The sequence below is a fragment of the Pantherophis guttatus genome, chromosome 5 (assembly GCF_059756535.1).
Source record: "Pantherophis guttatus breed Tessera chromosome 5, ASM5975653v1, whole genome shotgun sequence".
NCBI classification, from domain to species: domain Eukaryota; kingdom Metazoa; phylum Chordata; class Lepidosauria; order Squamata; family Colubridae; genus Pantherophis; species Pantherophis guttatus.
The window spans coordinates 2499507-2527200 of NC_142067.1; the positions used below are offsets into that span (position 1 = coordinate 2499507).

General features: G+C 44.6%; 1 protein-coding gene across 3 annotated transcripts; it reads left to right on the forward strand.

Moving 5' to 3' along the window:
• Positions 1–27694, forward strand: P4HA3 (prolyl 4-hydroxylase subunit alpha 3). 3 transcript variants are annotated; one of them, XM_087895712.1, is made up of 13 exons: positions 1–359; positions 2838–2980; positions 3763–3983; positions 5782–5931; positions 7413–7464; positions 11695–11867; positions 14163–14330; positions 15958–16022; positions 19498–19657; positions 21040–21102; positions 22721–22789; positions 24874–24970; positions 27386–27694. In XM_087895712.1, the coding sequence occupies exons 1-13, from the start codon at positions 34–36 to the stop codon at positions 27454–27456; spliced, it is 1758 nt and encodes a 585-aa protein (XP_087751838.1). In that variant the 5' UTR covers positions 1–33; the 3' UTR covers positions 27457–27694. The 3 variants fall into 3 exon arrangements, with proteins under 3 accessions (XP_087751838.1, XP_087751839.1, XP_087751840.1); XM_087895713.1 differs by lacking the exon at positions 22721–22789; XM_087895714.1 differs by lacking the exons at positions 7413–7464; positions 11695–11867.

Below are 27694 nucleotides of genomic sequence, written 5' to 3' on the forward strand. Positions count from 1 at the left end.
TGAACCTGGGGGAGGGTCTCAGGGGGCGCCCAGATGCGGCTGCTGTCCATCACGCCTCTGCAAAAGTCCCGCTGGCCGCCCTTCCTGCCGGATCCTCTCCCGATCCAAGCGAGCCCGTTTCTGCTCCCCCAGCCGGGCTCCGCCTCCTTCCCGGGCGGGCCGGGGGCGGCAGAAGGCGCGATGCTGCGGGCGGCGGGGCTGCTGCTGCTGGCGGCGCTCGGCGGGCTGTGCGGGGCTCCGGGCGAGACCTTCAGCTCCATGCTCAGCATCCGCCGGGCGCAGGGCACGGAACGGGCGCTGCTGCGCCACCTGCGCTCCTACCTGGAGGACGAGGCCAGCCGGCTGCGAGACCTGGACAGGTAAGGCGGGAGAGGAGGGGAGAGCCAGAGGGAGACCCTTCCCCTTCTTTCCTTCCTTCCTTCCTTCCTTCCTTCCTTCCTTCCTTCCTTCCCGTCTTTCTTTCTTTCTTTCTCTCTCTCTCTCTCTTTCTTTCTCCGTTTCCCTTCCTTCCTTCCTCCCTCCCTTCCCCTCTTCCTCTTTCTTTCTTTATCTCTCTCTCTTTCATTCTTTCTCTTTCCCCTTCCTTCCTTCCTCCCTTCTTTCTCTCTCTCTCTCTCTTCTCTCTGTTCCCCTTCCTTCCTTTCTCCCTCTCTTCCCCTCTTCCTCTTTCTTTCTTTCTATCTATCTTTCTTTCTCTGTCTTTCATTCTTTCTCTTTCTACTTCCTTCCTTCCTCCCTTCTTTCTTTCTTTCCTTCCTTCTTTCTTTCTTTTTTCATTCTCCATTCCCCTTCCATCCTCCCTTCCTCTATTCCTCCCTTCCTTCCCTCCACCTTCCTCCCTCGGTTCTTTCCTCCCCTTCCTTGTTTTCCCTTTTCCTTCTGTTCCCTTTCTTTCCTTCCCCTTCCTTCTTTCTCCCTTTCTCTTCCCCTTCCATTTTGTTCCCCCTTCCCTCCACCTCCCTCCCTCAGTTCTTTCCTCCCCTTCCTTGTTTTCCCTTTTCCTTCCCTTCCCCTTCCTTCTTTTTCCCTTTCTCTTCCCCTTCCATTTTGTTCCCCCTTCCCTTCCATTCTCTCCTTCCTTCCTTCCATCCTTCTTCCTTCCTTCCTTCTTTCTTTTTTCATTCTCCATTCCCCTTCCATCCTCCCTTCCTCTATTCCTCCCTTCCTTCCCTCCACCTTCCTCCCTCGGTTCTTTCCTCCCCTTCCTTGTTTTCCCTTTTCCTTCTGTTCCCTTTCTTTCCTTCCCCTTCCTTCTTTCTCCCTTTCTCTTCCCCTTCCATTTTGTTCCCCCTTCCCTTCCATTCTTTCCTTCCATCCTTCTTTCCTTCCTTCTTTCACCCCTGGCAAGTGGGTTGCACCCCAAGTGCCAAGGAAAAGTTGCAGCTCGTGGGCTGGTCTCTCTCTCTCTCTCTCAAACACTACCTGGTTTGGACCCCGATTGATCTCAAATCCAGTAACGCCTCTTTTTTGTCTATTTGGCGTTGTCTGTTAGATTTCAATACAGAGACTGGGATGCTGTTGGCATTCAGTTAAGTGGCCTCCAAAAGCAACAATGAGATCATTTAGTTTTGCTTTTGAGTTCCTCTGCCAAGTTCTCTTCTGCAGACCAAGTTCCCCAACTCTTAAGTGGTAAAAACGACCATTTTACCTTACCTTAATTTTCAGGGATTATTGCTTAGAAGGCTTAAGACTTAGAATAACTTATTGTCACTTTGAATGTTTACTAATCAGCATATATTAAAATGAAAGTTTGTTGCATGCACCTCTCAAAGAGTCATCGCCTCCAATATACTCCACATAAAGATGACAAAAATAAATAAATAAATAAACAAATAAATAAATACAAGATTATGCATATACCCATATATATTATGTGACACAGAGAATCAACACAGTCTAATTTGGATGGATACATGTACATGGTGAGAAAAACGAATCTTGCAAGTTTACCGGACGGATGGCATAGGGGAAACAAAGCTGTTCCAGAATCTGGAAGTCCTGCTAGAAATACTCCGAAACCTCCTCCCAGAGGGGAGCAACAGAAACAGACCGTGGGGTGGGGGGGTGGGGTCTCTAACAATGCTTTGAGCTCTAAGCACATAGCGCTTATAAGCAGCATCCTGAATGACGGGAAGCGAGCTTCCTATAATCTTCTCTGCTGCCCTCACCACTCTCTGTAGGGACTTTCTATCTGGGGGGCTGCGGCCACCAAACCAAATGTGGAAATTTTAAATTTTTAAATTTTAAATTCGTCTTTTTATAGGGGTATGGGTAAGGCATTTTAAATTGGGGAGCCATTTTTGATTTAATTCTGTTTTAAATGTATTTTAATTGTTTATATTGTATGTTTTTAACTTTGGCTGTTCACCGCCCCGAGTCCTTCGGGAGAGGGGGCGGTATAAAAATCTAATAAATAAATAAAATAAATAAATAAATAAATAAAATAAACAGGGATGCAGTTTGTTAAAACGGTCTCAGTCGTGTCTTTGTAAAAAGAGGAAAGAGGTGCTCTCCTCACCCGACGCAGGAAATGCAGGTGCTGGTTTGCAAATCGCAGCCTAGGAAAGGGAGAAGGAGACGACGCCAGACGCTAGAATATTGCATCCAGTGTAAGATATTGATGCAGAAAAGAGCAACAAAGATGATTCGGGGGCTGGAGGATAAAATATACGAAGGACGGTTGCAGGAATTGGGCATCTGTAGTTTAATGAAATGGCAGAGTCTCCTGTTTGAGCAGGGGGTTGGACTAGAAGACCTCCAAGGTCCCTTCCAGCTCTATTCTGATTGATTAATAAATGATAAAATAGTAATAATAAAATGCCGTTTCTGTTTTCCAGGTTCTTCCAGAAGATCCAGGTTTTGCATGAAGGATCGAGTGGCACCATGGCAAACCCGTTGATGGCATTTGCCCTGATCAAGAGATTGCAGTCCGATTGGAGGAACGTGGTTTACAGCATGGAAGGAAGCGAGAATATTCAAGGTGCGCCTTCCTCACAACTCTTTAATCTCAGGAGAGAGAAAGCTCATTTGAATGGGTCTCCAGGAGTACGGCCAAACAAAAGCCATCCTCGATTTACAACCGTTCATTTAGCGACCGTTTGAATGAATGGTTATAAATCAAGGACTGCTTTGGTTGTAGTTCTGTAGACCACCCCCATTGTGAGCAGCGTGGTGGTGAAGATGCTGGCCTCCTATTCGAAGGTTGAGAGTTCAATCCTAGGTAGCGGCAGGTATTTCTCTCCTGGGACGCAAAGAAAAAAAAAAATCTGCTGCTAACTCCACATAGGCATCAGGAAGGGCATCCAGCCAGTAAATGTTCAGTTCCATTCAATTGCTCTGACTCTATGCCAAATTAAGTAATAAAAAGGGAGTTTAGGGACTGTTTGAAATTGCAACCACGCTGAAAAAAAGTTACTTAAACCCAGTCCTCAACCCACACTTATGACTGTTGTATGGACCATGCAATCACTTGATCCAAATCCGGGTGCTTGGCAACCAGCAAGCATTTTCGACGGTTGTAGCATCCCGGGGTCGCGTGATCACTATTTTTCATCTTCCCAGCTGGCTTCCGACTAGCAATTCAGTGAGAGAGGCTGGATTCGCTTAATGACCATGGCCAAAGAAGTTTTTAAGAAGAGACTGGACATCAGCTTGTCTGAAGTGGTATAGCGTCTCCTGCTTGACAAGGGGGTTGGACTGGATGACCTCCAAGCTCCCTTCCCACTCTGTTATTCTGTTGTCCCAACCCAACTTGTTTTTCAGCCCTAAAGGTCAGCTACCACCGCTTAGAAGACCATCTACCTCTCTTTGAGGACCTCGAAGGAGCTGCGCGGGCCCTCATGCGACTTCAGGACGTCTACGCTCTGAGTGTCAAAGAGTTGGCCGGAGGCCGATTTCGGACGACGAACGAGGCCCATCCTGATCTCTACCGTCCCAGCCGGGCCTTTGCCTTGTCTGCTGACGACTGTTTCCACATCGGGAAGGTGAGTCACTTGAAACCACGATGGCTAAGAAATAATTCCTCAGACAAGGAAATTCCCAATTGTCGGTTTCTCCCCTACCCACACACTGTTCTGCCCCAGCTACGGACCCCAAAGAACGCAGCACACACAAAGTCTGTACAAAACTTAATTTACTAAAATAACTCAGTCTTTTTCCAAACAAAGGCTGTTAATCAACTTCCTTAACAGCCTACAAGAAACCAAAGATAAAGTAATCACAATCTTACTAAGGTTGCCAGAAAGCCCAGAAGCAATTTGCAGAGAATCCAGACGCGAAGGAGAATGAACTAAAGTTGTTCCCTACAATTTGCTTCAGTCGGCGTTCCTCCTTAAATAGGCTAAGGGAGTGGCCAATTAGCCCCAAGCCTTACTCTCGAGGAGACCTCCTCCTGAGGAGCCATTCCTGCCTTTTGGCAGCTCTGCGTGCCCGTGCATCAAGAAGAGGCTCTTCCTCTTCTTCCTCTTCACTTATGGGAGCTTCTGGAGGTTCTGAAGGCCCTGGCTGAATCCCCCACCTCTGGCACCACATCTTCTCCAGCCTCCTCGCTGTCTGACTCGAGCGCCAGCTGCACAGGCTGCTGGCGCAGCACCACACCAGCCTCCTCGCTGTCAGAGTCAACTACAATCTGCACAGGCCACTGACGGGCCTCAACACACACTCACACACAAACACACTGGCCTTGTTTGTTAAAAGGGGACTTGGCAATACAGGTCGCCCTCGACGTACGACCACAATTGAGCCCCAAATTTCTGGGAGACGTTGGTTAAGTGACGTTTTCCCTGTTTTTATGACCTTCCTTGCTGCGGTTGGTAAGTGAATCACTGCTGTGGACGAGTTAGTCACCCGGTTGTTAAGCAAATGTGGGTCCTCCGTTGATTTTGCTTGTCAGCAGAAGTGGTGGGTTGCTCCTGGTTCGCACCGGTTCGTAAGAACTGGTAGTAAAAAAATTTAGTAGTTCAGAGAACCGGTAATAACATTGGCTGGCCACGCCCCTGAACCGGTCCCGGCCCGGTCGCCGCTCACTTACCCCGCCCACTTCATCAGAGGCTTTTTTTTTTTTTTTTACTTTTAAAAGCATTTTTTCTACAACCTCTTCAGCTGAAAAAATGCTTTTAAAAGTTTTTTTAAAAAAGCCTCTGATGATCGCGCGGCTCAGCTGGGATCGTCAGAGGCTTTTCAAAGCATTTTTTTCTGCAACCTCTTAAGGTTGTAGAAAAAATGCTTTTAAAAGTTTTTTTTAAAGAAAGTTGGCCACGCCCACCCAGTCACATTACCCCCCCAAGCCACGCCCACAAAATAAGCCATGCCCACAGAACCGGTAGTAAAAAAAATTTAGAACCCACCCCTGGTCAGCAGATCGCAAAAGGGGATCATGTGACACACACACACACACACACACACACACACACACACACACACACACACACACAGGGACACTGCGCCCATCATTAAATAGGAACCAGTTGCCAAACATCCGAATTTTGCTCACATGACCAAAGTCTTAAGTGTGAAAAGCCATCAGATAGATCACATTTTCCCGCGCCCTTGTAACTTTGAAAGGTCGCTAAATGAATTTGCTGTAAATCAAGGACTGGTGGCCGAGGCTTGGAGGTAGGTGGTCCTGCGGGCAATCTTGGCAAAGCTTTGGTGATGTCCAGCCATTGAAGGAGGACCACTAAGGTTCCAGGAAAGCCCAAATCTCAATCCAGGCCACTCTCTGATCTCTGTTTCTGCAACCCGCGTGGATCGTGCATCTGATCTGCGCCGGTTTTCTTCCAGGTGGCTTACGATAAGGAGGATTACTACCACTCCATCCCGTGGATGGAGGAATCTGTCCGGCTCTTCCGGATCTCCTACGGCAACTGGAACACCGAAGACGAGGGAAGCCTGGAAGAGGCCCTGGATCATTTGGCCTTCTCCTACTTCATGGTGAGCCAGGCAGCTTCCGGGACTTTCCGTGGCTTATTCCAAAGGGCAGTTTGTTTCTTTAATTTTCTTTCTTTCTTTCTTTCTTTCTTTCTTTCTTTCTTTCTTTCTTTCTTTCTTTCTTTCTTTCTTTTTCTTTCTTTCTTTCTTTTCCTTTCTCCCTCCTTCCCACCCTTCCATCCCTCTCTCCTCCTTTCCTTCCATCTCTCCTTCCTTCCATCTCTCTCTTTCCTTACTTCCTTTCTTTCTCCCTTCCTTCCATCTCTATCCTTCCTTTCTCTCTTCCTCCCTCTTTCTTTCTTTCTTTCCTTTCTCCTTCCCCCCTTCCTTCCACCCTTCCATCCCTCTCTCCTCCTTTCCTTCCATCTCTCTTTCCTTACTTCCCTTCTTTCTCCCTTCCTCCCATCTCTATCCTTCCTTTCTCTCTTCCTCCCTCTTTCTCTCTCTCTTTCTTTCTCTTTCTTTCTTTCTTTTCTTTCTCCTTCCTCCCTCCGTCCTGCCCTTCCATCCCTCTCATCCTTTCCTTCCATCTCTCCTTCCTTCCATCTCTCTCTCTCTTTCCTTATTTCCTTTCTTTCTCCCTTCCTTCCATCTCTATCCTTCCTTTCTCTCTTCCTCCCTCTTTCTTTCCTTTCTCCTTCCTCCGTCCCTCCCACCCTTCCATCCCTCTCCTCCTTTTCTTCTCTCCTTCCTTCCATCTCTCTCTCTCTTTCCTTCCTTCCTTTCTTTCTCCCTTCCTTCCATCTCTATCCTTCCTTTCTCTTCCTCCCTTTCTTTCTTTCTTTCTTTCTTTTTCTTTCTTCCTTCTATCTTTTTCTTTCTTTTCCTCCCTCCCTCCCTCCTTCATTCCTTTCTTTTTTTCTCTTTTTTTCTTTCTTTCTTTCTTTCTCTTTCTTTCTTTCTTTCTTTTTCTTTTCTTTTTCCCTTCCTTTCTTCTCCCCGTCCTCCATCCTTGCAGCCTCCAGCCCCTGGCTAAGCACCTGGAGGCAAAACCTTCATTTAATGGACTGTCTGAGAGAAGGAGTGTCCATTAAACCCAAATGTCCATTAAATCCGAATTAAATCATCTATATCTACATAATTACATCAATCATGTCAGGTGTCTGGATAAAATTGGATTTAGCACATTTTAGGGGGTGTTTGTCCACTAAAAGGAAATTCAATTAATGCAAACTTTATTGATTTCTTCCCAAATCTATTAAATCAAAGTTTTACACTTTACTTTTTTAAAAGAATGAGTGGAGCATATCCTGAAACAGCCAAAGGTAATATTTTTATAAAACGTGTCCAATCTTGAGTTTGGGGTTGCTACAAAGCTGTGTTTCACACGCAGCCTGAAGTTTTTAAACTTTTTAGACCAGAAAGGGTTGCTTCAAAATTTAAACTCCGGCTGCCTTTATTCCTATAAAATGTTAACTATCCACTTCTTTTTTTTCTCTCTCTCTCTCTCCTCCTTTCCCCTTTGAAATCTTATTTTTTACAAGGCAGGAAACATTTCTCATGCCTTAAGGCTGTCTCAGGAATTTCTTCACTACGGTATGTGCTTCTCGGAAAAAAATATCCAGATTTATTTGGTCTGTCAGTGTAACACCACCACTTTCAAAGATTGTGTTCTTAATAAATTCCATCACATCTCCACTGTCAAAGAAATTTACCAGAAAAGGAGGCAACCATGAATTTAGCTTCCAAAATACCACAAAGATGAGAAAGAAAAAATTCACCCCTTCCTTTCCTATATTCTCAGCAAATAGAACAGGCCTCCCATTGAAAAAGTGAATTATTTAGGGGAAAAAATACACTAGGTATTCCTCAACTTACGACTGGATACTTAATGACGGGTTCAAGTTACGACGGGCCTCCCCAGATCTACTTACTACAGGAAATTGTAAAGTTGTAAAGTCCTCGACATACAACTGTAATTGAGCCCAAAATTTTCTCTTGCTAAGCCAGACATGGTTAAGTTTCGCCCCATTTTACGACCTTTTGTGCCACTGCTGTTAAGTGAATCATTGCATTTGTTAAGTGAGTAACATGGTTGTTAAGTGAATTTGGCTTCCCCGTGGACTCTGCCTGTCAGAAGGTCGCACAGGGACACTGCAACCGTCATAAATACGAATCAGCTGCCAAGCGTCCGGATTTTGATCACAGTGGTAAGTGTGAAAACGGTCATAAGTCACTTTTTTCCAACTTCGAGCGGTCACTGAACGAATGGTTGTAAGTCGAGGACCAGCTGTATAGGTCGTCCTCCACTTACGACTGGTTGCTTTGTGGTTATGACCATTTAAACCAGGGGTTCCCAATCTTTTCTATATCCCGCTCCCCTAGAACGCTTCTGATATATTCTCGCACCTCTTAAAAAAAAATAAATAATTATAGGCATATAATTATGCATATACACTATAATTTTGAAACTTCTAAACCCAAGTTTTTCGCACCCCCAGGAATTTCGTCTCGCACCCCCAGACAATTGGGAACCCCTGATTTAAAGTTACAACAGACCTCTGTAGAGCTACTTACTACATGTTTCGAGTTATGACGGCGACACGCACAATTTTAGGTGATTGCATTTTGAGCTCTTGGCAATCAGCTCACCTTTATAATTGTTTGCACTATGATCTATGTTGTTTTGTTTTTTGCTGGTTTCCATTAAAAAATATACATTAGAGAAAATGGACTCCCTTAACATCTGCTGGTTTTGCTGAAACAACTATATTCATAACGTCGAATTCAGTCATGTGATGCTTCGACTTATGACCGCAACGGCTTAAAACCTTAACTCCAGGCTCAATTCTGGTCATAAATCAAGGACTATATGTCTTGCTTTCCTTTTGGGTAAAATATGATATATGTATCTATTTTATTTTATTTTTTTTTTCAAAATTTATTTTTGGCAAATGTATGTGCCATATAGATCTCCCAGTTCAGGCGGCTCTGAACTTTAGGGAATTAAGAGGAATATATTCAACCGCACAAGTTTTATTCTAAATTTGTTAATCGGGAAGCACTGCTGCTTCCTAAAAATTAGCCTAATCACGAGCACTGTAGAATTAAATAATCTCAATGTATTTAGCATTGTCTGGATATGATTAAGCCACCATCAGAAACAGCTTAGAAAGAGGCATTTAAAGGGTTCCTTAATTTTTTTTTTTTTTCCCAAACTGGAAAGTGATACTTTGCACCATCCTGAGTTTCAGACGCTGAGTTAGACGATCAGGAAAAGCAAAAACATTTTTCTAGCCAGCTGGCAATTCATCCTTTTGTTCGAGAAAAAGAATAAGAAACATGCAGGCATCCAGCAGGCTTTTTCAAACTGGGTTCTGCAGAATTTGACGGGATCCTTTGAGGTATTTAGGACCAAAATGGGGGGGGAAATCACTCCACTGGAGTATCCATGGCAGTTTTCAGAAGTCTCCGCAGGTCAAAAAAGTCAAGATGGAGGCCAGAACGATTGAAACTCTGCCCGATTTTTTAAAAATTTGTGTAACTTTAAGCCCACTGTTACATCTGCAATCTTGATTTTTTGGGGGGCCAAATCCTGAATTCCCCCCTGGCATTTTTCTCATAAAAATAGAACCCTGATTTGTTTGGCTAAGAAGAGATTGGACAGCCGTTTGTCTGAAATTGACTAGGGTCTCCTGCTTGAACAGGGGGCTGGACTAGAAGACCTCCAAGGTCCCTTCCAACTCTGTCATTTATTGTTTTATTTATTGGTTCGATTTATATGCCGCCCTTCTCCGGAGACTCAGGGGGGCTTACAATGCGTTAAGCAATAGCCTTCGTGCTTTTGTATATACCTGCTTAGTAGGGCTTTCGGCCCCCCCCCAGCGGTGTTCTTTTTTATACAAAGTCAGCTTATTGCCCCCACAAACCGGGTCCTCATTTTACCTACCTCGGAAGGACGGAAGGCTGAGTCAACCTTGAGCCTGGTGAGATTCGAACTCGCAGTAATTGCAGGCAGCTGGTGCTACTTAACAGCGCTTTAGTCCGCTGCACCACCAAGGTTATTCTGTACAGCTAGTGCTTGACTTACAACTATTTGTTTCAAAGTTACAATGGCACTGAAAAAAAGTGACTTATGACCATTTTTCACACTTACGACCGTTGCAGCATCCCCATGGTCACATGATCAAAATTCAGATGCTTGGCAATTGACTCGTACTTATGACGTTCGCAGTGTCCCAGGCTCATGTGATCCCGTTTTGCGACCTTCTGACAAACAAAGTCAAGGAGGAAGCCAGATTCACTTAACAACCATGTTTCTAACTTAACAACTGCAGTGGTTCACTTAACGACTGTGTCCAGAAAGGTCGTAAAACGGGGCACAACTCACTGAACAACTGTCTCATTTAAGCAATAGGAAACGTGTTGCTAAGTGAACAACTGCAGAGATTCACTTAACGACTGTGTCCAGAAAGGTCGTAAAACGGGGCACAACTCACCGAACAACTGTCTCATTTAAGCAATAGGAAACGTGTTGCTAAGTGAACAACTGCAGAGATTCACTTAACGACTGTGTCCAGAAAGGTCGTAAAATGGGGCACAACTCACCGAACAACTGTCTCATTTAAGCAATAGGAAACGTGTTGCTAAGTGAACAACTGCAGAGATTCACTTAACGACTGTGTCCAGAAAGGTCGTAAAACGGGGGACAACGCACTGAACAACTGTCTCATTTAAGCAATAGGAATTTTGGGTTCAGTTGTGGTCCTAAGTCGAGGACTACCTGCGATTGGGAATTTCGTAATTTTGATTTTTCCGCGTTGGAAATATTGCTTCTGAATTTCCAGTTGACTTTTTCTACTGAACAAGAAGCGGAGGAAACTTTGGGGACAAAACCGAAGTAGTCCTTTTTTCTGAAAGTCGAAGCAGAAATAAATTACAAACACAAGTTTCCCCCTCCTGCCAATTTTCTATGGGTAGAATTTTGCCTCTTGATTAATGGTCCCATTTTTTTTAAAAGAATACGAAGTTCCAGAGCTAAAAAAAAAAAATTAAAACCCTCTGCCGGATAATGTCCCAAAGATGCTTTTTTCAGGAGGCAGCTGGACCAGGGATGGGTTCTGAATTTTTTTACTACCGGTTCTGTGGGTGTGGCTTATTTTGTGGGCGTGGCTTGGTGGGTGTAATGTGACTGGGTGGGCGTAGCCAGCTTTTTTTTTTTTTACTTTTAAAAGCATTTTTTCTACAACCTTAAGAGGTTGCAGAAAAAAATGCTTTTAAAAGCCTCTGACGATCAGACAACTCAGCTGGGATCATCAGAGGCTTTTAAAGGCGTTTTTAAAACCACCTCTTCAGCTGAAGAGGTTGTAGAAAAAATACTTTTTAAAAGTATTTTTTAAAATACTTTTTTAAAAGCCTCTGACGATCCCTGCTGAGCCGCGCGATCATCAGAGGCTTTTTTTTTTTACTTTTAAAAGCATTTTTTTCAGCCGAAGAGGTTGTAGAAAAAATGCTTTTAAAAGTAAAAAAAAGAAAAAAAGCCTCTGATGAGGTGGGCGGGGTAAGCGAGCGGCGTCCGGTCCGGGGGCGTGGCCAGCCAATGTTACTACCGGTTCTCCGAACTACTACAAATTTTTACTACCGGTTTTTACGAACCGGTGTGAACTGGGAGCAACCCACCACTGAACTGGACTTCCTTGTTTTGAAGATGTTTTGCCCCATTGCTTTTAGGGGCGAAGGACAAGGAGGGAAGAGGGGGCTGGGTGGGAAACCATCTTCTATCCTGGTTTGAGGATAGTTGGGACACAGAATTCCTCTCTTCCCCAGATCCGGGCAACGAGCGGATGGCCAGGAACGTCCTGAAGTACGAGAAGCTTTTGAGGGAGAGTCAGGAGGAGGAGGAGGAGGGCAAAGGAAGAATCATGGTGCAGAGGCCCAATGTGACCCACCTGGAGACGCGAGATGCGTATGAGGAGCTCTGCCAGAGGCTGGGGTCTCAGGTGGGCAACAGACAGAAGGAGGAGGAGGAGGGGGGTTTGCAAGGAAGAAGGACCACACCACGATGGGCTCCTGCCTGGCTGCAGGGCCCTCGAACGGAGGGAGACCTATTCGCTCTGTTTGCTTATTTTATTTTTTATTTATCAAATTTATATATACAGTCTCGGCCGGATATGTGTATATAAATATATATAATTTGCCTTTTCCAGGGAAATTCCCATTTTCCATGCAACTCTGCTTCCACTTTGTCCTTGCAATCACAAGCCTATAAGGTAGACTGCTCTGAAGGAGGAGGTCTCTTCCTTGGCAGAGAGTTGAACTTATTTTCTTTCTTTCTTTCTTTCTTTCTTTCTTTCTTTCTTTCTTTCTTTCTTTCTTCCTTCCTTCCTTCCTTCCTTCCTTCCTTCCTTCCTTCCTTTCCTTTCTCCTTCCTTCCTCACTCACTTCCATCCCTCTCTCCTCCTTCCTTCCATCTCTTTCCTTCCTTCCTTCCTTCCTTCCTTCCTTCCTCCTTCCACTCTCCATCCCTTCCTTCCTTCTCTCCTTCTTTTGTCCTCCCTCTCTTCCTTCCTTTCTTCCTCTCACCCTCCGTCCCTCCCTCCCTTTTTCTTTCTTTTTTCTTTCTGACCTTCCTTCCTTTTTTCCTTCCACCCTTCATCCCTCCCTTCCTTCCTTCTCGCCTTCCTCCCATCCCCTCCATTCCTTCCTTCCATCTCCCCCCTCCTCCCTCCCTTTCTTCCTTCCTTCCTTCCTTTCTTTCTTTCTTTCTTTCTTTCTTTCTTTCTTTCTTTCTTTCTTTTCCTTCTCTTCCCCTCTCACTGATAACGTTGGACCTTAAAGTCTTAAACATGGGTCTCCCACCTCCAACAGCTTCCCCATTCCGATTTTCTTACTGTTCGCTTCTACCAGATCCCAATTTGTTTCTAACACGTTTTCTAGTCCTCATGAATCTTTTTATCAATCTAATTGACAAGTTTTAAATTATGGGCCAAATTTATAAATTATTTTAACTTTATTTTTAACTGTGATGTTTGTATAGATGTTTTTATCTTGGCTGTTCACTGCCCTGAGTCCGAAAGGAGAAGGGCGGTATAGAAATTTGAATAATAAATAAATAAATAAATGAATCTCCCAGCAGTTCCAATTGGCTTGCCCAGAAACATTAACCTGGAAATAGAGATTCCGAGAACCTGGGAAGGGCATTTTTAGCAGAAGGCTAAAAATGTCCTTTCCCCCAGCCAAGGTGTAACTCCCCCAAACGCCCCCAAATGCGGCCCAAAGCAGTCTAGTGCCCCAGACAAATAAATAATCCAGCGGAGTCCCTTATTAAAGGCAAGTTGAAATTGAAGTCAGCTAGTCCTCATGTTGCTAAGGTTGAGAAACACTGAATTAGACATGTCCTTACCGGTGGTGAAATCAGAACCGGTTTACTACCGGTTTGCTAGCCGCGTATGTGCCAAACACGCGCTGTGCACACGGACACACACTGCGCACCAAAGGAAGGCTTGGGAAGGTAAGTGGAACAGCGGGGGGGTGTGTGTGTGAGTGATCAGCTGTGTCGTGCGTGGGAACCTTTTAAAAAACTTTTTAAAAGTATTTTTTACTACTGGCTCAGGCGAATAGATAGTAAAAAATGCTTTAACAAAGTATTTTTTAAAAAGTTCCGACGATCAGCTGAGCGACGCGCGATCGTCGGAACTTTTTTTTTTTTTTTTTACTTTTTAAAGCATTTTTAACTACCAGTTCCGGAAAACCGGTAGTAAATAAATAGGAGCCTTGGTAGTACAGTGGTCTAAAGCACCCTGTTATTAAGACCAGCTGCCTGCAATTACTGCAGGTTCGAATCTCGCCAGGCTCAAGGTTGACTCAGCCTTCCATCCTTTCTAAGGTAGGTGAAATGAGGACCCAGTTTGTGGGGGCAATAAGCTGACTTTGTATAAATATACAAAAGGATGAAGGCTATTGCTTAGCGCATTGTAAGCCGCCCTGAGTCTCCGGAGAAGGGCGGCATATAAATCAAATAAAAATAAAATAAAATAAAATAAAAATGCTAAAAAAGTAATTAAAAAAAAAAACTTCCAATGATCTCATGTCGTTCAGCTGATCGTGGGAACTTTTTTTTTTTACATTTTTTACTACCGGTTCAGGCGAACCGGCCTAAACCGGTAGCATTTCACCTCTGGTCTTTACCTTACAGCGAGAAGGGTGGCAAACGAATTTAATTAATCAATAAATCGTGATACATTTTACAAAATGCTGCTTTGCAAAACGTTCACGTTCTCCTGGTCTTCTTCCAGCCAGCCCACCGTGGTCTCTCCTGCTCCTACGAGACCAACCGGAGCCCTTGGCTGACCCTGCAGCCGCTGAAAAAGGAGATTTTGCACCCACAGCCTGAGCTGGCTTTGTACCACGACTTTGTCAGCCCCTCCGAGGCGGAGAAGATCAAGGCGCTAGCGGCTCCGGGCGTAAGTGACGATGGCGGGCTGGGTGCCTCAGTGGGCTGGTCTCCTTTTGCCTTTCTCCTGCTGCAAAGAGACAGGGAGTTCTCGACCTACGACAGCTCATTTAGTGACCGTTCAAAGTTACAACGGCACTGAAAAATGGGACTTATGACCATTTTTCATAGTTACGACCTTTGCAGCATCCCCATGGACATCAAAATTCAAATGCTCGGCAACTGTTCATACTTATGACGGTTGCAGACAAGCAAAGTCCACGGGGTTAGCCGGATTCACTTAACAACCAGGTTGCTAACTGATCGACAGCGGTGATTCGTTTAAACAACTGTGGCCAGAAGAGTCATAAAATGGGGCAAAACTCACTTGTAACAAATGTCTCACTTGACAACAGAAATTTTGGGCTCGATTGTGGTCGTAAATCGAGGACTACCTGTAGTTCATTTAGTAACTGTTCAAAGTTACAACGGCACTGAAAAATATGACTTATGACCATTTTACACATTTGTGACCGTGGCAGAATCCCCATAATCACACGATCGATTCAGATGTGTGGCAACCGTCTCGTATTTATGACGGTGGCACTGTCCTGGGGTCCTGGGATCACTTTTTGTGACGTTCTGGCAAGCAAAGTCAGTGGGGTAGCCAGATTCACTTAATAATAACCGTGTTACTGACTTAACTGCCGTGATTCGCTTAATAACGGTGCAAAAACTTCATAAAATGGGACAAAAACTGACTGTCTTGTGTAGCAACATAAATAACGGGCTCAATTGTGGTCATAAATCAAGGATTACAGTACAGTTAATCTTAATTCTGGATCCTGTCAGTTCCTCTTTTTTGTGAATCGGTCACATTCTTCTTGTTCATTTTTCTAAAACTCATTAAACGGGAGAAGGTATTTTTACCTCAGGGTTTACTCGTCTAAGAGATATACGCGTTTTGATGCCTATTTCTCCAATATTTTGGATAGTTTCTCTCTTTTTTTTTTGCCTCATTTTATGCACTTTCTTAGTTTAATACCTCTTCTCGTTGCTGCAAATCTTGAAGCAGTTTCCATGCAATCCTTAAAATATAAATAGTAGTTTAAAGCATTAGAGAAATTTCAAAAGATTGGGAGAAGGGAAGAAAAACAGAAATGAATAAATAAAATCAACAACAAAACAAAGAAAGAAATCATGTAAGTTGTGTTATAGTCCTCAACTTTCAACCACAACGGAGGCCAGAGATTCAGTTGCTAGGTGAGACAGTTGTTAAGTGAGTTTTGCCCCATCTTATGACCTTTCCGGCCACAGTTGTTAAGTGAATCACTGCAATGGTTCAGTTAGGAACACCGTTGTTAAGTGAATCTAGCTTCCCCATTGACTTGGTTAGTCAGAAGGTCGCAGAAGGGGATCACATGACCCTGAGACACTGCGACTGTCATAAGTACGAATCAATTGCCGAGCCTCTGAATTTTGATCACATGACCACAGGGAGGCTGCAACGGTCGTAAGGGTGAAAAACAGTCATAAGATCCTTTTTCTCAGTGACGTTGCGCCTTCGAATGGTCACTAAACGGACTCTCCCTTCTCCTCTCCTCTATTTTCCTCTCCTTTTCTCTCTCCTTCATCCCTCTTTCTCCGTTTTCCTCCAGTTGCAGAGATCAGTGGTGGCTTCAGGAGAGAAACAGGAACAAGCAGACTATCGGATCAGTCAGAGGTAAGAGGGGTGGACTTCAACTCCCAGAATTCCCCAGCCAGTAATTTCTTCTCCTTTTCCTTCTTCTCCTTCCCTTTCCTCCCGATCTTCCTTTCTCCTTTCCTTCTCTTCCTTCCTTCCTTTTTTCTTCCTTCCTTCTCCTTCCCTCTTCTCTCCTCTCCCCTTCCCTCCTCTCATCGCTTCCTTCCTTCATTTGTTCCTTCCTTCCTCTCATCCCTATTTTCCTTCCACATTTCCTTCCTCCCTCTCTCCTCCTTCTCCTTTTCCTATTTTTATTCATTTATTCATTAAATATATTGTATATGCCACCCATTTCACTCTTGTACAACAGTGGACACCTTACAATCTTTTCCTTCCTTCCTTCCTTCCTTCCTTCCTTCCTTCCTTCCTTCCTTCCTTCCTTCCTTCCTTCTTTCCTTCCTTCTTTCTTTCTTTCTTTCTTTCTTCCTCCCTCTCTCCTCCTTCTCTTTCTCCTTTTCCTATTTTTATTCATTTATTTATTAAATATACTGTGTATGCCACCCATTTCCCTGTCCTAAGAGAGTGGACAGCTTAAAATCTTTTCCTTCCTTCCTTCCTTCCTTCCTTCCTTCCTTCCTTCCTTCCTTCCTTCCTTCCTTCTTTCCTTCCTTCCTTCCTTTTCTTTCTTTTCTTCCTCCCTCCCTCCCTCTCTCCTCCTTCTCTTTCTCCTTTTCCTATTTTTATTCATTTATTTATTAAATATACTGTGTATGCCACCCATTTCCCTGTCCTAAGACAGTGGACAGCTTAAAATCTTCTCCTTCCTTCCTTCCTTCCTTCCTTCTTTTCTTCCTTCCTTCCTTTCTTTTCTTCCTTCCTTCCTCACTCCCTCCTTCCTTCCTTCCTCCCTCTCTCCTCCTTCTCTTTCTCCTTTTCCTATTTTTATTTGTTTATTTATTAAATATATTGTATATGCCACCCATTTCATTCTTGTACAACAGTGGACACTTTACAATCTTCTCTTTCCCTCCTTCCTTCCTTCCTTCCTTCCTTCCTTCCTTCCTTCCTTCCTTCCTTCCTTCCTTTTTCCTTCCTTCCTTTTCTTCCTTCCTTCCTTTCTTTTCTTCCTTCCTTCCTCACTCCCTCCTTCCTTCCTTCCTCCCTCTCTCCTCCTTCTCTTTCTCCTTTTCCTATTTTTATTTGTTTATTTATTAAATATATTGTATATTGCCACCCATTTCACTCTTGTACAACAGTGGACACCTTACAATCTTCTCTTTCCTTCCTTCCTCCCTCTCTCCTCCTTCTCTTTCTCCTTTTCCTATTTTTATTCGTTCATTTATTGAATATTCTGTGTATGCCACTCATCTCCCTGTCCTAAGACAGTGGACAGCTTAAACTCTCCTTCTCCTTCTTCTTCAGTTCCCCTGCTGCCTTTGGGAAGGACCCACCCCAGCCCCTCCTGGACATTCTCCATCCATTCTTTCAAAATCTGGCATTTTTCTTCCAGCGCCTCTTTTTTCCTTTCGTGCCCTGAGATGCAGAGAAGCTCTCAAAGGGGGCTGTTGGGTTTGTCCCCCATGATTCCCCCCCCCCCGAGAGACCCTTTCCTTGATGTTTTCCTGCTTTGCCCAAATATTTTCACGGAGGTGAAACGTTCATCATTTCTGAATTACCTTCCACGAACGTCTCCTTTACAAACCACGCCTGGTTTTTCTTCTCTCTGCCTCTTTCTCCAGAGAGGGATGAATTTACAACCACCATTAATCATTTCCCGTGAAGGTCTGTCTGGGAGGAAGGGAAATGACTTCAGACGGTCTCTTGAAATGCCAAGAAAGAGGAAGAATATATATACATCTCAAGTTGCTATAGCTGCACAGCCGTCCCTAAAATATTGTTTCATGATCTCACTGCTGAATTTTGCAGCCTGCAGAGGGGAAAAAAAAACCTTAAGCGCTTCTCCAGCTACGGAAAGAAAAGAGCAGTTAACTCTTCTCTCTCTCTCTCTCACTTCTGAGGCTCCGTAGAAAACAGATCTAGCCTGGATCTAGCCAGATCTCAGATCAGAATCGGTCCACTTGCAGTCTTTTCAATACTGATTAGCAATGTTTCTGGGAATGGCTCCTAGGTGGGAAGTTTGGAATTGGATGCTTTCAGATAATCCTTTTTTTATTTAAAAGCTGCTTCTTCTGCATCCTGGGAACTTCCTCCTCCTCCTCTTTCTTCTTTCTCTTACTTTTTGCTTTTTGTCTTTTTCTTCCCTCCTCCTCCTCCTCCTCTTCCTCCTCCACTCTGTAAACCCCCCTCCCTTCTAGCACCGATGCTGTTACCTAGTTGGGTCATGAAACGCCTGCAAGAAAACAAGCAAGCTCAGAGAGCAGCAAGGGCCCACACAGTCCTCCTCCTCTTCTTCTTCCTCCTCCTCCTCCCTTTTTCCTCCACAAACCTCCCTCCCTTCTAGCACTGATGATGTTGCCTACTTGGGTCATGAAATGTCTGCAAGAAAATAACAGAGAGCACCAAGGACCCCACTAATGTGAATGATGTAGGAATAGTACAGGGTCAGCTATCTGAACACTGAAGGACCCTCTTTATTCACATTGTTATAAGAAAGAAATGTGCTTGTTTAGAGATTACACTAAATCAGCTAAATTCCATTCTTGGTGATATATATCTTCTGAGGGGCCTAGCTGTCAAGGATGCAAGGACATCCATCTGAAACAAAAAGTTACTTATTATCCAAAGCAGCCATGAATCTACGCATCAGCAAACACAGAACTGAGGAAGGTTGTTTAGCTAAGATAATCTTATGAACTAGAAAATAATGAAAGAATTTAGTAATTAGAAAGTGTCCATTATCATGTAACAAATGTATGTTAACCGTATATGGAAAACTGCTGTGCTCGCAAAATCCTTCGTCTTGGAGATGTATAAAAGCAGTTGTATCAGAGCTCTTCTGGGTTCAGAATTGCAGATACAAACCTGGTTCTGAAACTGCACAATAAAACTGTCTCTGGCTGACCCAGGAATGTGGTTTGGTCCCATCATTCCATAACACCACAGTTCTCTTCCTCTTCCTCTTCCTCTTCCTCCTCCTCCTCCATAAACCCCACTCCCTTCTAGCACTGATGATGTTACCAAGTTGGGTCATGAAATGTCTCCGAGAAAATCGCCAAGCTCAGAGAGCACCAAAGAGTCCACAGTCCTCCTCTTCCTCTTCTTCTTCCTCCTCCTCCTCTCTCCTACTTTGATTAGAGTTATGGATTATGTCAGAATAGCAGAATAACAGAACAACAGAGTTGGAAGGGGCCTTGGAGGTCATCTAGTCCAGCCCCCTCCTCAAGCAGGAGACCCGGCCTATACCATTCCTGACCAATGGCTGTCCAGTCTCTTCTTGAAAACCTCCAGTGTTGGAAAACCCACAACTTCTGGTGGCAGGCCGTTCCAAAGCCATTGAATTGCTCTCTGGTGGAACCCATTTTTCGGGCTGCAGCTATTTCTGGATCTTTTTCAGTGCTTGGCTGAAGGACAGCCTGGATCCCGTGATCGGGGCATTGGGTCGACGGGCTGCGGCCTTAACGGGATTGAATATCCGGCACCCTTACGCAGAATACTTCCAGGTGGTCAACTACGGGTTGGGAGGCCACTACGAGCCCCACTTTGACCACGCGACGGTGAGTAAACCTGTTGCAAAGCTATTGCACCTGACCACAGCTTTTCCATCTTCAGGGGAAAAATTAGATTCATTTACAACCAAAGATTTTCCCGAAAGGAAAGAACAAAAAGGAAGGTCAGCGTGCTGTAAAAAAGAGAAAGATATCAGAAAGGATGCTAACGCACCAGCCTAGGGGTTTAATGGCACTAGGCTACAAAACCAGGAGACGGTGAGTTCTAGTCCCGCCTTACACAAAATTTGGGTGGGTGACTTTGAGCCAATCACCAGGAGGCAGTGAGTTCTAGTCCCGCCTTAGGCACAAAAGCTGGCTAGGTGACTTTGAGCCAATAACCAGGAGATGGTGAATTCTAGTCCCGCCTTACACAAAATTTGGGTGGGTGACTTTGAGCCAATCACCAGGAGGCAGTGAGTTCTAGTCCCGCCTTAGGCACAAAATCTGGCTAGGTGACTTTGAGCCAATAACCAGGAGATGGTGAATTCTAGTCCCGCCTTACACAAAATTTGGGTGGGTGACTTTGAGCCAATCACCAGGAGGCAGTGAGTTCTAGTCCCGCCTTAGGCACAAAATCTGGCTAGGTGACTTTGAGCCAATAACCAGGAGATGGTGAATTCTAGTCCCGCCTTACACAAAATTTGGGTGGGTGACTTTGAGCCAATCACCAGGAGGCAGTGAGTTCTAGTCCCGCCTTAGGCACAAAATCTGGCTAGGTGACTTTGGGCCAATCACCAGGAGACAGTGAGTTCTAGTCCCGCCTTAGGCACAAAAGCTGGCTAGGTGACTTTGAGCCAATCACCAGGAGACAGTGAGTTCTAGTCCCACCTTAGGCACAAAATCTGGCTGGGTGACTTTGGGCCAATCGCCAGGAGACAGTGAGTTCTAGTCCCGCCTTAGGCACAAAATCTGGCTAGGTGACTTTGGGCCAATCACCAGGAGACGGTGAGTTCTAGTCCCGCCTTAGGCACAAAATCTGGCTAGGTGACTTTGGGCCAATCACCAGGAGACGGTGAGTTCTAGTCCCTCCTTAGTCATAAAATCTGGCTAGGTGACTTTGGGCCAATCACCAGGAGACAGTGAGTTCTAGTCCCGCCTTAGCCATAAAAGCCGGCTGGGTGACTTTGGGCCAGTCCCTCTCTCTCAACCCAACCCACCTCACAAGGTTGTTGTGTGGAAAAGAGGAGGAGGAGGAGGGGGTATTATGTATGTTCGTCACCTTGTTTATAAAAAATAATAAAAGTGGAGAAAAAAAGTTATAAGGCTACGTTGAGAACCGTCCCACGTACGCAAACGATACAGGCATTGTAAACCCTCTTGGCTGATCTTGCCACAAGCTGCTCTCAATCAAAAAAAAAATCTCATTTTTTCCCCCCCTTCTGATCCAGTCGAGGAAAAGCCCCTTGTATCGGATGAAATCCGGAAATCGAATAGCTACGTTGATGATCTATGTGAGTTTTCAGTCTCTTTTTCTTCCGTTCTTTCTCGGACATCCATGGCAGAATTGAATTTGGGTTAGGGGGCGCTAGGAATTGCGGGTGCTCCATCACTGGAGGCTTTCAATAAAAATGGGGCAACCATTTGTCTGATGTCCTATACCTATACCATTGAGCAGGGGGTTGGACTAGAAGACCTCCAGGGTCCCTTCCAGCCAGGGGTGAAAGGCTACCAGTGTGAAGTTTCCGAAAGATGCCCTAATTAATGCATGAGCCACAAGCCAAACTTTAAAAGAAATACAGTCATTTATTAGGAGCACCATTTCGGCAATATTCGGATGCAGTTAGGACCATCCCACGTTGTTGTGGCCCGTCAGCGGCCTGTGCAGCTAGTAGCTGATTCCGACAGTGAGGAGGCTGGTGTGGTGCAGCCTGTGCAGCTGGCACTCGAGTCGGACAGTGAGGAGGCTGGAGAAGATGTGGTGCCAGAGGCGGGGATTCAGCCAGGGCCTTCAGAACCTCCAGAAGCTCCCATAAGTGAAGAGGAAGAAGAGGAGGAGCCTCTTCTCGATGCACGGGTGCGCAGAGCTGCCAAAAGGCAGGAGTGGCTCCTCAGGAGGAGGTCTCCTCGAGAGTAAGGCTTGGGGCTAATTGGCCACTCCCTTAGCCTATTTAAGGAGGAATGCCGACTGAAGCATTTGCAGGAAACAACTTCATTCATATTCCTTCGCGTCTTGATTCCAGAAACGTTTGATTTGGCTCTTGTTTCTCTTGTCAGTTTTCCTGCAAATTGCTTCTGGGCATTCTGCCAATCACAGTAAGATTACGGTTATCTGAAATACTATGCCTCAGAATTTAGTTATTATTCTTTGGATTCTTGCCAGCTGTTAATAAAGTTAAATTAACAGCCCTTGTTCAGAAAAGACTGAATTTGTATTCGAACAACTACTAAGAAAGCTCATTAGTAGTCCTTAATTAGTAAACTAAGGTTTGTACGGACTTTGTGTGTGCTGCGTTCTTTGGGGTCCGTAGCTGGGGCAGAACACACGTAGATTTACATTCCCCTATGACCCTGTCTCTCCTCTCTGGCCATGTCATAAATCACATTCTCCAATTAACCACTTTGGCTGGCTGTGAAATCCAACACCCTCCTTCTGATTGCGGTCAGGAAGAATGTATGGAATGCACTTCAGTTAGGGAAATCAATCAGCTCCATCAGTTCTCCCTCCCTCCTGCTCATGGCAACTTGAAAGCTTTGTAAATTGACAACCAGTTCGCTCCGGTTTCGGGCGAACCGGAAGTGATTAAAACTACCGGTTCGGGTGAACTGGTAGTAAAAAAAAGCTACTGGTTCCTCTGAACCGATATTTCCAATGATCAGCTGTGCTGCACGGTTTAGCTTAGGAAATCCTGCTTTCTAGCAAAGCTAAATCGCGCGCCACAGCTGATCCCGCTTTGCTGTTCTACCTTACCTTCCCAAGCCTCCTTTTGGCATGTACTGCACATGTGCGCGCGTACACGCGTGGCCAGCAAACCGGTAGCAAACCGGTTTGGATTTCTCCACCACTACTTCCAGCCCTAGGACTCTATGATTCTCCGTTCCATTCTTTCTTCTTGCCTCTTTTTTGCTTAGCTGAGTTCGGTAGACGCTGGCGGATCTACGGCCTTTATTTATGCAAACCTGAGCGTGCCGGTTATCAAGGTGAGCCCCTTCCGGTTTGCAATTCCCCTCCCAGCCGGTTTTCTTTTCGCTGGTCAAATCCTGACTTTGTCCTCCTCTTCCTGTTTGGTATAGCCACTCCCCAAAAAATATTGCAAAAATCAAAGGATGGCCAAGGCTTTGAATGTTATTCTGGCCTTCCTAAATTCAGGAGAAAGAATGCTGGAATTAAGATCAGCCCCAAACTGTTTTTGAGTTATGAGCGTCATTGAGCCCGCAGTTATGGTTGTGACGGTCATTAAGTGGGTCTGATTTTACAACCTGTTTTGTGGTGGTGGTTTTATTCACTCATGCATTCATCCATTCCCTCACTCGTTCATTTACTTATGCATTCATTCACACATTCATTAATTCATTCGTTCATTCATTCATCCATTCCCTTTCATGCCCTCACTCATTCATCCATTCCCTCATTCATTCACTCAGTTTCTCATTCATTCATCCAGTCACTCACTCATTCACTCATTCACCCATTCCCTCATTAATTCATTCCCTCAGTCACTCATCCATTCACTCACTTGCTCATTCATTTACTTATGCATTCATTCACACATTCATTCACTCATTCATTTACTCATTCATTCATGCATTCCCTCACTCATTCCCTCATCCATCCATCCATCCATTCATTCCCTCATTTATCCATTTACTCATTCATCCACCCACCCATACATCCAGCCATTCACTCATTCCTTCATTCATCCATTTACTCATCCATTCATCCATTCATTCATTCATCCATTTACTCATTCATTCATTCATCCATTCCCACTCTCATTTCCTCATTCGTCTATTTACTCATTCATTCATTATTCATTTCCTCACTCATTTCCTCATTCGTCCATTCACTCATTTATTCATTCCCTCATTCACCCATTTACTCATTCATTCATTATTCATTCATTCCCTCACTCATTCCCTCATTCATCCATTTACTCATTCACCCACCCACACATCCAGCCATTCACTCATTCCTTCATTCATCCATTTACTCATCCATTCATCCATTCACTCATTCATCCATTTACTCATTCATTCATTCATCCATTCCCTCACTCATTTCCTCATTCGTCTATTTACTCATTCATTCATTATTCATTTCCTCACTCATTTCCTCATTCGTCCATTCACTCATTTATTCATTCCCTCATTCATCCATTTACTCATTCATCCATTTACTCATTCACCCACCCACACATCCAGCCATTCACTCATTCCTTCATTCATCCATTTACTCATCCATTCATCCATTCACTCATTCATCCATTTACTCATTCATTCATTCATCCATTCCCTCACTCATTTCCTCATTCGTCTATTTACTCATTCATTCATTATTCATTCCCTCACTCATTTCCTCATTCGTCCATTCACTCATTTATTCATTCCCTCATTCATCCATTTACTCATTCATCCATTATTCATTCATTCCCTCACTCATCCCCTCATTCATCCATTTACTCATTCACCCACCCACCCACACATCCAGCCATTCACTCATTCCTTCATTCATCCATTTACTCATTCATTCATTCATCCATTCCCTCACTCATTTCCTCATTTGTCTATTTCCTCATTCATTCATTATTCATTTCCTCACTCATTTCCTCATTCGTCCATTCACTCATTTATTCATTCACTCATTCATCCATTTACTCATTCATTCATTCATTCATTCATTATTCCTTCATTCCCTCACTCATTCCCTCATTCATCCATTTACTCATTCACCCACCCACCCACCCAGCCAGCCAGCCAGCCAGCCATTCACTCATTCCTTCATTCATCCATTCACTCATTCATCCATTTCCTCATTCATTCATCCATTCACTCGCTCATTTCCTCATTCATTCATTCATTCATTCTTCATCCATTCCCTCATTCATCCATTTACTCATTCATCCATCCATTCGTCCATTCACACATTCCTTGAATGTTATGCCATCCGTCTCCCCTGTAAGCCTTCTCTTGTCTTTTCTGCCCCCCTTTCCCCCTCTCTGGGCCGGGGGCCATTTCCGTGTGGACCCCCCCCCTCTCTAACACCTTCCCTTCTGGTCTCTTCCAAGAACGCCGCTCTCTTCTGGTGGAACCTGCGGAGGAACGGGCAGGGAGACGAAGCCACTCTGCACGCCGGCTGCCCGGTCCTTGCTGGAGACAAGTGGGGTAAGCAAATGGGGTCCCCCCTGCCCCCCCCAAGATCTGTCTTTGTGCATCTACGGAGAAGCCACAGCTGAGGCCAGAACCTCCTAAGGTCTGATGCCATGCAATGCTTCGCTGTGGGGGTTGGGGGGGTCCCCCCAATAAAACTATCCCACTATTTCATTTTTATTTATTTATGCTGCAAAGTTTATATTCAGGTGGTCCTCGATTTACAACTATTGGTTTAATGACTGTTCGAAAGTTATACTGGCACTGGAAAAAAAAAAGACTTACGACCATTTTTCACCCTTATGACCGTTGCAGCATCCTTATGGTCAGGTGATGTAAATTCAGGTTCCTCCCAGTTCTGCCCGGTTCCGCCAAGTTGGTAGCGGTGACAATATGACGTCACCGAACCGGTTCTACAGCTGATCATTGTTAAAATAAAACAAATGAGTAGACCGGTGCCTGCAAAAATACATGAATAGAGCACTGCCTGCAAAAATAAATGGGTAGACCGGTGCCTGCAAAAATACATGAGTAGATCAGTGCCTGCAAAAATACATGAATAGACCGGTGCCTGCAAAAATACATGAGTAGACCAGTGCCTGCAAAAATACATGAGTAGACCGGTGCCTGCAAAAATACATGCGTAGACCAGTGCCTGCAAAAATACATGAGTAGATCAATGCCTGCAAAAATACATGAGTAGATCAATGCCTGCAAAAATACATGAGTAGATCAGTGCCTGCAAAAATACATGAGTAGACCAGTGCCTGCAAAAATACATGAGTAGATCAGTGCCTGCAAAAATACATGAGTAGACCAGTGCCTGCAAAAATACATGAGTAGATCAATGCCTGCAAAAATACATGAGTAGATCAATGCCTGCAAAAATACATGAGTAGATCAGTGCCTGCAAAAATACATGAGTAGACCAGTGCCTGCAAAAATACATGAGTAGACCAGTGCCTGCAAAAATACATGAATAGACCGGTGCCTGCAAAAATAAATGGGTAGACCGGTGCCTGCAAAAATACATGAGTAGACCAGTGCCTGCAAAAATACATGAGTAGACCAGTGCCTGCAAAAATACATGAGTAGACCAGTGCCTGCAAAAATACATGAGAGTGCCTGCAAAAATACATGAGTAGACCAGTGCCTGCAAAAATACATGAGTAGATCAATGCCTGCAAAAATACATGAGTAGACCAGTGCCTGCAAAAATACATGAGTAGATCAATGCCTGCAAAAATACATGAGTAGACCAGTGCCTGCAAAAATACATGAGTAGACCGGTGCCTGCAAAAATACATGCGTAGACCAGTGCCTGCAAAAATACATGAGTAGATCAATGCCTGCAAAAATACATGAGTAGATCAATGCCTGCAAAAATACATGAGTAGACCGGTGCCTGCAAAAATACATGCGTAGACCAGTGCCTGCAAAAATACATGAGTAGATCAATGCCTGCAAAAATACATGAGTAGATCAGTGCCTGCAAAAATACATGAGTAGACCAGTGCCTGCAAAAATACATGAGTAGATCAATGCCTGCAAAAATACATGAGTAGACCAGTGCCTGCAAAAATACATGAATAGACCGGTGCCTGCAAAAATAAATGGGTAGACCGGTGCCTGCAAAAATACATGAGTAGACCAGTGCCTGCAAAAATACATGAGTAGATCAGTGCCTGTAAAAATACATGAGTAGACCAGTGCCTGCAAAAATACATGAGAGTGCCTGCAAAAATACATGAGTAGACCAGTGCCTGCAAAAATACATGAGTAGATCAATGCCTGCAAAAATACATGAGTAGACCAGTGCCTGCAAAAATACATGAGTAGACCAGTGCCTGCAAAAATACATGAGTAGATCAATGCCTGCAAAAATACATGAGTAGACCAGTGCCTGCAAAAATACATGAGTAGATCAGTACAGCTCTGCAAGCAGTTAAAAGCCTGGTAGACCAGTACCTCTGCTAAATCCTAAATAATTGTCACCTGACCATCAAGCCACGCCCACAAAATAAGCCACGCCCACAGAACCGGTAGTAAAAAATTTTAGAACCACCCCTGATTCAGACGCTTGGCAACTGACTCCTATTTATGACCTTCCCGGGGTCATGTCATCCCCTTTTGCGACCAGCAAAGTAAATGGGGAAGCCAGATTCACTTAACAACCGTGTTACTCACTTAACAACTTCAGCGATTCCCTTAACAACTGTGGCAAGAAAGGTCGTAAAAACAGGGCAAAACCCCACTGAGCTCCGTTAGCAGTGTAAATTTGGGGCTCTATTGTGGTTCGTAAGTCTAGGACTACCTGTTATAATGATGTAAATAATACCTGGTGTAAATTATAACGATGGCAACTTTGCCAATGGGCGCAAGGAACCCACGGCCACCTCCTGATCCTTCCTACGCCTCCTCTCTCCGCAGTGGCCAACAAGTGGTTCCACGAACACGGGCAGGAGTTCCACAGGCCGTGCGGCACCAACCCGGAAGAATAGCGACCCCTAAGGGGGCTCTGCGGGACGTGACAACGAAGAGGATGCATCTTGCAGCTGGGCCGGGGGTGTACAAAGAAAATGTGAATATCTGCCCCCCCCCTGCAGAAGCCTCGACACAGAGATTGTTAGAGCACCGAGGCTCCAGATGTGTCCAAATTTTATTTATTTAACTTTTGAGGATAGTTTGGGAAAAAAAGAGCCTTGGTGGCGCAGCAGACTAAAGCACTGTTAAGTAACA